Source organism: Coregonus clupeaformis, unplaced genomic scaffold, assembly GCF_020615455.1.
Source record: "Coregonus clupeaformis isolate EN_2021a unplaced genomic scaffold, ASM2061545v1 scaf0146, whole genome shotgun sequence".
NCBI lineage: Eukaryota > Metazoa > Chordata > Actinopteri > Salmoniformes > Salmonidae > Coregonus > Coregonus clupeaformis.
This window is the reverse complement of record NW_025533601.1, coordinates 152024-163606: the sequence shown is the minus strand read 5'-3', so window position 1 is coordinate 163606 and position 11583 is coordinate 152024. Positions and strand designations below refer to the sequence as shown.

General features: G+C 45.1%; 1 protein-coding gene across 7 annotated transcripts in view; it reads left to right on the top strand.

The window, feature by feature from the left end:
* Positions 1-959: 959 nt before the first annotated feature.
* LOC121542754 (protein MTSS 1-like) overlaps positions 960-11583 on the top strand; it is a 125183-nt gene continuing 114559 nt past the window's right edge. For 6 of the 7 annotated variants that reach the window (XM_045213739.1, XM_045213741.1, XM_045213736.1 and 3 more), the window contains exons 1-3: positions 961-1506; positions 4040-4101; positions 9342-9415. In XM_045213739.1, coding sequence (XP_045069674.1) covers positions 1435-1506; positions 4040-4101; positions 9342-9415 — 208 coding nt within the window. In that variant the 5' untranslated portion in view covers positions 961-1434. Of the gene's footprint in view, positions 1507-4039; positions 4102-9341; positions 9416-11583 lie in introns of all 7 variants that reach the window. The other variant, XM_045213740.1, reaches the window with a different exon arrangement.

The window sequence follows — 11583 nt, the reverse complement described above, 5'->3', positions numbered from 1 at the left end:
GCTGTCGTCATATGATGAGTGTGTGCGTGTTTGCGTGTGTACGTGTGCGTTGTGTGTGTGCGTGTGCGTGCGTGGATGTGTGTGTAAATACGTGTGTATATGTGTGTGCCCATGTATGCCGCGTTCACAACAACTGGGAACTCGGAAATGGGAACTCGGAAATGTCCGACCTCCCGACTTCAGTGCGTTTAAAACAAATGGGAACTCGGAAAGAAAAACGAGCTCCGACTGGGAAAAATCAATTTGAACGGTCATCCAACTCGGAATTCCATCTCGGGAACTGGGCCTCTTTCTAGAGCTCTGACTTTCCAACCTGAAAATCACTGACGTCATGATTTGACCTGGTATTTTTCAGAGTACCCAGTTGTTTTGAACGCGGCAGTAGTGTAAGTGAATGTGTGTTCCGGTGTGGGTTTTCGAGCCATAAAAATAAAAAAATAATATATCTATAAAATCTCATTCGCACAGGACCAGGCTAAAGCACAAAAAAAAATTGAAAATGTAGTGTGAGAGTGTCAGTGTAGTTAGTGTGTGTGAGTGAGTGTGTATATAGTGTTTTTTAGATTTCCATGAACAATTTTGTTGCTAAATCGGATCCAATTTTCTCTACCGTTTTAGATAGCAGTTATGATGAGTTGAGAAAGATAGTTTATAAAAGGTACTTCTGACTGATTCTATCTCGAGCAAAAGGCAAGAAGCCAACACACTCTTCAAATTCAGAAGGCGGGGCATTTCGCTATTCGGGGACACGCTCTGTACCTTTAGGGAAGAAAGTATACTCCTCGCGTCCTCTCTGCGCTCTCCTCGTCTCCTCGTCTCCTTCTCAAAACCCATTGGATGAGAAAGCCAGAAGTCCCGTCCCTCTGACATCCTCCTCCAATGGGTTTTGAGAAGGAGAGGAGGAGAGAGCAGAGAGGACGCGAGGACTATATTCCATATTGAGATATTCTCCTAGACTCCGGACTACCAGTTGAAATTGCGTTGTAATGCGTTGAGCTTCTGAGACGGAGCTGTGTTGGAATTTGCTTGTGTAGATCATTTTGTTGTTTACGTTGAATATCCAGAGCCTATCGGATCTATAACTATACATGTTGTATTAAATACGTTTCGGGATGGTGTCATTTGGGGAACCATGGACCGTGAGTGGAGAAGCGATTGGGTTTTAAATCTCGTCGGCGACTATTCACTCGGTCTCACCTCTTGTCCGATAGCTTTTGACTGAGCGGATCAAGCTACAGGCTGGAGCGGGTTTATTATTTTATTTTCTGCATCAAGTCAAGGTTGTTTCACTCGTTCGGGGAATAGTTAACTAAAGCGAAAAGGATTGATTATTTGTATTAAATAGCCGAGGTTTTGTATTCAAATAGCCGAGGTTTCTTTCAACTCTTCAGAAGCTTGACCGTGAGACTGACCAGCACTCAGTTGTCCAGAAAAATGGAGGCTGTTATTGAGAAAGAATGTAGTGCGCTGGGGGGACTTTTCCAAAGTGTGATAGGCGACATGAAAGTAAGTCAAACCTATCAGTTCTGAAGAATTTTTGTTTATAACAGTGTACTTAACCTAGATAGATAGATAGCTAATAGCTACTTATCTAACTCCATATTAACTCATTCAGTTACCTGTTCTGGAGGAATGGCCACTAAGGTTAGTTAGTTAGCTAAGTAGATAACGTTACCTGGCTGTCAGTTTTTTTTTGGACAGTTGCTCCAGATATTGACAAGGCATGCATCATCATGTCATGGCTACTGCGAGCTATGAAGCTTATCGACTGAAGTGTATTGGGTCAAACAAAAATACTAGAAATGAAGTTATACTTGGATGAGGCAATGTTTTCTTCAAATGTCAAATGCGGTGTTATGCTATACAATCTATATTTTTCACCTCTGAACCTATTGTTGCTGTGGGTATCTAGGTTATTGTTCAGCTGGGGGTCTCTGCCTTCAAGGCTCTTGAAATATTAATCAGTTGCTGATGCAAAGGAGCTGTGTTTGTGTGTGTGTGTCTCTCTCTCTCTCTTTCTCTCTCCTCTCTCTCTATGGAGGTATAGTGTTGCACAGGGTGACATTCCTAAGGTCACTAATGCTACAAATCAATGTCAGACTCATCATCCTTAATTACCTTCTCCTCAGTCTCCCAGATGGCAGCATATTCTCAGTATCCTTACTGACCTTCTCCTCAGTCTCCCAGATGGCAGCATATTCTCAGTATCCTTACTGACCTTCTCCTCAGTCTCCCAGATGGCAGCATATTCTCAGTATCCTTACTGACCTTCTCCTCAGTCTCCCAGATGGCAGTATATTCTCAGTATCCTTACTGACCTTCTCCTCAGTCTCCCAGATGGCAGCATATTCTCAGTATCCTTACTGACCTTCTCCCTCAGTCTCCCAGATGGCAGCATATTCTCAGTATCCTTACTGACCTTCTCCTCAGTCTCCCCAGATGGCAGCATATTCTCAGTATCCTTACTGACCTTCTCCTCAGTCTCCCAGATGGCAGCATATTCTCAGTATCCTTACTGACCTTCTCCTCAGTCTCCCAGATGGCAGCATATTCTCAGTATCCTTACTGACCTTCTCCTCAGTCTCCCAGATGGCAGCATATTCTCAGTATCCTTACTGACCTTCTCCTCAGTCTCCCAGATGGCAGCATATTCTCAGTATCCTTACTGACCTTCCCCTCAGTCTCCCAGGTGGCAGCATATTCTCAGTATCCTTACTGACCTTCTCCTCAGTCTCCCAGATGGCAGCATATTCTCAGTATTACACTACTGGGCCCATTACTGTGTGTTCACAAAACAGACTCAATATAAAGTCTAATAGGTTAGGTCTAACACTTTATAGTCCATCATCACTTTGATAATCAGGTCTCCCTGGGAAAATAGGTATTTTGACCTGAATGGGACTACCTGGTAAAATAAAGGTTAAAAGAAAAGTTGGTTTTGGTGTGTGTGTTTTGTTATCATGATGTTCTGATGTTCCTGTACAGATGTTGTGCTCTGGGAAAACAAGATGTTCTGATGTTCCTGTACAGATGTTGTGCTCTGGGAAAACAAGATGTTCTGATGTTCCTGTACAGATGTTGTGCTCTGGGAAAACAAGATGTTCTGATGTTCCTGTACAGATGTTGTGCTCTGGGAAAGCAAGATGTTCTGATGTTCCTGTACAGATGTTGTGCTCTGGGAAAACAAGATGTTCTGATGTTCCTGTACAGATGTTGTGCTCTGGGAAAACAAGATGTTCTGATGTTCCTGTACAGATGTTGTGCTCTGGGAAAACTAGATGTTCTGATGTTCCTGTACAGATGTTGTGCTCTGGGAAAACAAGATGTTCTGATGTTCCTGTACAGATGTTGTGCTCTGGGGAAACAAGATGTTCTGATGTTCCTGTACAGATGTTGTGCTCTGGGAAAACAAGATGTTCTGATGTTCCTGTACAGATGTTGTGCTCTGGGAAAACAAGATGTTCTGATGTTCCTGTACAGATGTTGTGCTCTGGGGAAAACAAGATGTTCTGATGTTCCTGTACAGATGTTGTGCTCTGGGGAAAACAAGATGTTCTGATGTTCCTGTACAGATGTTGTGCTCTGGGAAAACAAGATGTTCTGATGTTCCTGTACAGATGTTGTGCTCTGGGAAAACAAGATGTTCTGATGTTCCTGTACAGATGTTGTGCTCTGGGAAAACAAGATGTTCTGATGTTCCTGCACAGATGTTGTGCTCTGGGAAAACAAGATGTTCTGATGTTCCTGCACAGATGTTGTGCTCTGGGAAAACAAGATGTTCTGATGTTCCTGTACAGATGTTGTGCTCTGGGAAAACAAGATGTTCTGATGTTCCTGTACAGATGTTGTGCTCTGGGAAAACAAGATGTTCTGATGTTCCTGTACAGATGTTGTGCTCTGGGAAAACAAGATGTTCTGATGTTCCTGTACAGATGTTGTGCTCTGGGAAAACAAGATGTTCTGATGTTCCTGTACAGATGTTGTGCTCTGGGAAAACAAGATGTTCTGATGTTCCTGTTCTTTGTGTTTGTTTCCACAGAGCAGCTACCCCATCTGGGAAGACTTTATCAGCAAGGCTGGAAAACTACAGTCTCAACTCAGGTGAGTCCTTATCACAGGTAGACCCTTAGCAAGAACACAGTCAGGACCATCTCATTATTATCACAGGTAGACCCTTAGCAAGAACACAGTCAGGACCATCTCATTATTATCACAGGTAGACCCTTAGCAAGAACACAGTCAGGACCATCTCATTATTATCACAGGTAGACCCTTAGCAAGAACACAGTCAGGACCATCTCATTATTATCACAGGTAGACCCTTAGCAAGAACACCGTCAGGACCATCTCATTATTATCACAGGTAGACCCTTAGCAATAACACAGTCAGGACCATCTCATTATTATCACAGGTAGACCCTTAACAAGATCACAGTCAGGACCATCTCATTATTATCACAGGTAGACCCTTAGCAAGAACACAGTCAGGACCATCTCATTATTATCACAGGTAGACCCTTAGCAAGATCACAGTCAGGACCATCTCATTATTATCACAGGTAGACCCTTAGCAAGAACACAGTCAGGACCATCTCATTATTATCACAGGTAGACCCTTAGCAAGATCACAGTCAGGACCATCTCATTATTATCACAGGTAGACCCTTAGCAAGAACACAGTCAGGACCATCTCATTATTATCACAGGTAGACCCTTAGCAAGAACACAGTCAGGACCATCTCATTATTATCACAGGTAGACCCTTAACAAGATCACAGTCAGGACCATCTCATTATTATCACAGGTAGACCCTTAGCAAGAACACAGTCAGGACCATCTCATTATTATCACAGGTAGACCCTTAGCAAGATCACAGTCAGGACCATCTCATTATTATCACAGGTAGACCCTTAGCAAGATCACCGTCAGGACCATCTCATTATTATCACAGGTAGACCCTTAGCAAGAACACAGTCAGGACCATCTCATTATTATCACAGGTAGACCCTTAGCAAGAACACAGTCAGGACCATCTCATTATTATCACAGGTAGACCCTTAGCAAGAACACAGTCAGGACCATGCACATTTTAAATTGTTTTTGTATAGTCAGACTTGGTCCAAAAGGGTTAGGCCTAAAGAAAATGAGCTGTCCAATAAGTCTCATGCTGTAGGATAAGTCCTAGAAAAGAGCTGTCTCCAACTGTCCATCATTATTGGCTCCACCCCCCCTAATCCCCAACCTCTACCCACCTATCTGAGATCTGTACCGGGTGGAATTGTAGGGCAGCTGTGGTTGAACTACAGTGTAGTTACTAATGGTGTAGGGCAGCTGTGGTTGAACTACAGTGTAGTTACTAATAGTGTAGGGTCTAGGCCTACTCCATTGTTCTCTGTGCTGAGTCTGTTAGTCTGAGTGCTGAGGGGTTGCTGAAGGATTGACCCACCTAAGCCTGAACCCCCTAACCCCCATACCAGCCACTGAAGTGCAGGTCTCTGTGATCTTTGCTGTGTCTGGGTGGAATTGTAGGGCCGCTGTAGCTGTAACAGGATGGATGTCCTCCCGAGCGGCGCAGCGGTCTAAGGCACTGCATCGCAGTGCTTGAGGCGTCACTACAGACCCGGGTTCGATCCCAGGCTGTGTCGAAGCCAGCCGTGACGGGGAGACCCCATGAGGCGGCGCACAATTGGCGTCGTCCGGGTTAGGGGAGGGTTTGGCCGGCCGGGATTTCCTTGTCCCGTCGCGCTCTAACGACACCTTGTGGCGGGCCGGGCGCCTGCAAGCTGACTTCGGTCGCCAGCTGGACGGTGTTTCCTCTGACACATTGGTGCGGCTGGCTTCCGGGTGAAGCGAGCAGTGTGTCAAGAAGCAGTGCGGCTTGGCAGGGTCGTGTTTCGGAGGACGCATTGGCTCTCGACCTTCGCCTCTCCTGAGTCCGTAGGGGAGTTGCAGCGATGGGACAAGACTGTAACTACCAATTGGGGATATCACAAAAAAGGGGTAAAAGTACAAACAAAAATAATAACAACAGGATGGATGCCTCTATAAGGAAAATAAGAAACAGTTTAGGGTCTAGTTCTGCTCCATTGTCCTCTCTGAGTCTGTTGGTTTGAGGGCTGAGATGTCCCACTAAAACCCCCACCCAGTCTAGCTACTACCTCTACCCACCTCTGGTGATCTCTGCTGGGTAGAATCGGAGGGCAGGCTGAATGTCAACATGCATGTCTGTCTCTGTAATGATGTTAGGGTAGGGTTAAGTGCTCTGTAATTTAGCTCTCCTCTTCCACACTGCCTTCTAGGAAGTTATCTAATTATAGTTTTTAAGCCATCCGTTGCTTTTTGGGGCAAAAGATGGTATTTTCTTCCCACAACTGGTTTTACAACTTCACCCAACACAATGTTTCAGAAAATGTCGGTTGGCGTGTATTACCGTCTAATCACAATATGGGCACGTCCCAAATTACACACTATTCCCTACTTTTGACCAGGGCCCAATGGGTCCTGGTCGAAAGTAAAGGACTATATAGGGAACAGGGTGTCATTTGGGTTGCAGACTTACTCTAACATGCCTGTCCTTTCCTAGATGGATCAGAGATCCCACAGTCCATTTCAGACTTTCAGCCCGTTCCTCCCTAGTTTTCATATCCATGTTCAGCTAAACATTGAACTTGGGTCAGGCTGGGCTTAAATAGCATATCACTCCGTATTTGGGGTTCAAATGTAAAGTGTGTCCCAAACGGCACACTATTCATTTTATAGTGCACTACCTCTTTTTTGTATAATTTTTTTTTTCATTTAGCAGACGCTCTTATCCAGAGCGACTTACAGTTAGTGAGTGCATACATTTTTTTTTCTTCCTCATTCTGGCCCCCCGTGGGAATCGAACCCACAACCCTGGCGTTGCAAGCGCCACGCTCTACCAACTGAGCTACAGGGGACCTCTAACCAGAGCCGCATAGGGAATAGGGATTTGGGTAGCCATTTGGGACCCACCCTTTCTGGTTGGTTATCCAGATGCTAAAAGAAGACAGGAACAGCAAGGAGTGAAGAAGACATTACTGTTACTTCTGAGAAAAGAGCCATGGAGAATTGGAGTGCGTCCCAGATGGCACACCTTATTCCCTATATAGTGCACTACTTTTGACAAGAGACTCTATAGAGCTCTGGTTAAAAGTAGTGCACTATAAAGGGGAATAGGGTGTGCCATCTGCAGACTTTCGGTGCCATGCAGAGTTTAGGCTACTTGCAGATACTTGAAGTAGGACAAAAATTCGAGAGAAGAGGGAAATGTAATGTTTTCATTGTCAGGCTGCTTACCGCTGCAGTACCTACCAGGGAAGGGGAGTTATGTAGGACCGGTACCTACCAGGGGAGGGGAGTTATGTTGGACCAGTACCTACCAGGGGAGGGGAGTTATGTAGGACCGGTACCTACCAGGGGAGGGGAGTTATGTTGGACCGGTACCTACCAGGGGAGGGGAGTTATGTTGGACCAGTACCTACCAGGGGAGGGGAGTTATGTAGGACCGGTACCTACCAGGGGAGGGGAGTTATGTAGGACCGGTACCTACCAGGGAGGGAGTTATGTAGGACCGGTACCTACCAGGGGAGGGGAGTTATGTAGGACCGGTACCTACCAGGGGAGGGGAGTTATGTTGGACCGGTACCTACCAGGGGAGGGGAGTTATGTAGGACCAGGTGATGGAAGTAATTTGTCGACTCAGTTTTTGGTGGAGATTTGTTGCAGGTGTTTTCTGAACAACTTAGCTGTGAACACTGAACAATGCACAGTAGTAGAGTGTGTGTCTGTATGTTTTTCTGTGTATGCGTGTGTGCGTGTGTGTGCGTGGGCGGGCCGGCGGGCGGGTGTGTGTGTGTGTGTGTGTGTATGTATTTTTCCGCCAGAGACTAGCAACACACCCTTGTGTCTAGTGGTTAGCTCCAACTCGCCACAGCAGTCTGTTGTAATATCATTACAGGTTGATAAGGGCAGTATTGTTCATTCACTGTCAAACGTATCTTAGTCATTTGACTTCAGACGTATAACTTTTAAGTTGATAAAGAATTCTGTTGTTCTGGGACAGACTGTACGTCCCAAATGGCACCCTATTCCCTATATAGGGCACTAGATTTGACCAGAGCCCATAAGAGTAGTGCACTATATAGGACAGTCAATATTGCCACTTCTCCATGGCCTCTGTGTGACCTGTGCTGTAGACTATGTTGTCCAACCACACAGATCTAGTGTAGGCCCTGGTCAAAAGAAGTGGACCATGTAGGGGATCGGTTGCCATTTGGGACACAGTTGTACTGAACGTATGTTTTTGACCAAAACAGAGCTGCGTAAGTCCTTGGCACGCTAAGATGGCACGCAGAAACAATGTTTACAGATCTGCTTCGCCTACTGTCAGTCCTATCATCAGCTACGCCCTGGGCATGCCTTACTGGTCTGTCGGACACTTGTGTTGACGCCTCTACGTCACCTGCTGTCACTGTTCTCAGCGTTCCAGAGGGATGTTCTGTGTTCCGTCTGTCGTGTGTTTGGATCGTCTACGGCTTCTGGTTTTGTTTGCGTCACATAGCCTGGAGACTGACAGTACTCCCATCCCAGGTAGATGAGATCCAAGACCAGTTAACAATTGTTTGTGTGAGTCACATAGAAACTACTGCTGAGATCCAAGACTAGTTAACAGCCCTGCCTACGTCACACTAACCCTAACCCTGAGATATTTTAATCACGTGACGCACCTCAGCAGTCAAAGCGCTGGGACACTTGATGAGCTACCGAGATTTCAGACGGGTCCTTTCCACACACTGAAAGCCAGACAAGACATTCCAAACATTTCAACAGCTTAGCCATTCGGACTGATAGTTCTACCATGAAGAAATGCTGTAGGCCGATCTATGCCTGTTATCATGGTCATGAAGGGCCGTTAATAGAGATGTTAAAGTGAGACCCGGGGCCAGACAGACACAAAGGAAACCACATTCTTATTGTGTTGTTGTGAATGAACGTCAGCTAACAGTATAGGTCTAATAACACTATAATCACTAGCAACCCCTGCCCATTTCCCTTGAAACAACAGTCGATCTCCGATAGAGATAGCTAACTGCTTGAACCAGGTCCAACCGTATTTACGGCCCAAATGGCACCCCATTTCCTAAAGTGTACTACTTTTGTATGGTACTGCACCACAGGGAATAGGGTGCCATTTGGGACGCTGCCCCATGGCTAATCATGTGCCCGGTCGGTCGGTACATGTGTGTTCAGTTCAGTTAAGGGTAGTTTAAATGAGGGCCAAAGCGTGACCAGCTGGGTTCTGCTTCTGTTTCTGTTTTCAGGGCAACGGTGGTTGCAGCTGCAGCGTTCCTGGATGCCTTTCAGAAAGTGGCTGACCTGGCCACCAGCACACGAGGTAAGACCATGTGCCCGTCCAGGGGTGAGGGGATGGGGGGGGTGAGGGGAGAGGGGAAGCTGTGGGGGTATGAGGTGCAGAGGTCTTTGACATAGGCACTCATACAGCCCCATGGACAATGGGAGCAGAATCAGCGGAATTAGGAAGTGTGTTCTACTGTTCTGTTGTCCTGTTGGTCATGCTGAACGTCCTGTGATGGAATCATGTGTGAAGTTGAACATCCTGGCTGAGGTGGATTTATTAGTCTATAGATAGCATACTGCACTACAACATGTGGTAATTATTAGTCTATAGATAGCATACTGCACTACAACATGTGGTAATTATTAGTCTATAGATAGCATACTGCACTACAACATGTGGTAATTATTAGTCTATAGTTAGCATACTGCACTACAACATGTGGTAATTATTAGTCTATAGTTAGCATACTGCACTACAACATGTGGTAATTATTAGTCTATAGTTAGCATACTGCACTACAACATGTGGTAATTATTAGTCTATAGATAGCATACTGCACTACAACATGTGGTAATTATTAGTCTATAGTTAGCATACTGCACTACAACATGTGGTAATTATTAGTCTATAGTTAGCATACTGCACTACAACATGTGGTAATTATTAGTCTATAGATAGCATACTGCACTACAACATGTGGTAATTATTAGTCTATAGATAGCATACTGCACTACAACATGTGGTAATTATTAGTCTATAGATAGCATACTGCACTACAACATGTGGTAATTATTAGTCTATAGTTAGCATACTGCACTACAACATGTGGTAATTATTAGTCTATAGTTAGCATACTGCACTACAACATGTGGTAATTATTAGTCTATAGTTAGCATACTGCACTACAACATGTGGTAATTATTAGTCTATAGTTAGCATACTGCACTACAACATGTGGTAATTATTAGTCTATAGTTAGCATACTGCACTACAACATGTGGTAATTATCGTCTTGTTCCCATTCCCTACTGGTTCAGGGGTCATTCTGTTTTAAATCCCTGGGAGTTCCCACCAGTTTAGGCAAAAGCCCAAGCACCTGAGCTCACTGGCTGACAGGGGAAGGGGCATAACCTCATAACCCCTGATCTTCAGAGGGCTTTTGCCTTTGTTTATTGGGGGGGGGGGTAGTTGGCTGTGGAATGTTTCAGGTCCTCAGAGTAGAGATTATAGAAAGACTAGTGTTAACCTATCAGCAGCCTACCACACAGTGATTCTTGGCTCCTTGAAGTACTATGGCTAATGCTTTCTTGGGCAGCCTGCTTGAATTATTTGGACCCAGGTCTGTCTGCTGGTGCAGTGGAGGCCATGTTGGTTGAGGGCGAGCAGGGGAGGGGAAGATGAAGGGGTCAGGTGGTTAATCCTGTGGACTGTAAATCCCTCAGGCTGCTGTTTGAAGCCGTGACACCGCCCTCATTCTGCCCACACGGCCCACTCCACCCTGCCTACCACTGATCAAACACACACACACACACACACACACACACACACACACACACACACACACACCACATCTGGCATCAGTAGGCTACACTTACGCATACAGTGAACTAGTGATGGGGGGAAAAAATCGATACAGCTACATAGGGGCGGCAGGTAGCTTAGTGGGTAAGAGCGTTGTGCCAGTAACCGAAAGGTCGCTGGTTCTAATACCCGAGCCGACTAGGTGAAAAATCTGTTGATGTGCCCTTCAGCAAGGCACTTAACCCTAATTGCTCCTGTAAGTCGCTCTGGATAAGAGCGTCTGCTAAATGACTCAAAATGTAAAAAAAATATCGGGATATAAATGTTTATGATATATTGTATTTTATCGTTTTGACATTATCGCAATATTATTTTTGCGCTAGTTGGCTGGACCTGCACCAAAACTCCAGTATTTTTCCTTCATAGCTTGTTCTCCATCTTCTTTTTTAATAGGGAGCCAGTTTGTTTTCAGCACTTTTTATTTCCCTGACTGATCAAAACTAGTTTTCTCATGGCTCTCTCTTGACCCTCGGCAGCAGACATATAGTGAGCAATATGTTTGGAACATCTAATCGCAATAAAATCACAGTATCGAATCGCAATACATATAGAATCGTGAGAATCGCAATACATATCGTGTCGGCACCTGAGTATCGTGATAATATCGTATTGTGAAGTCCCTG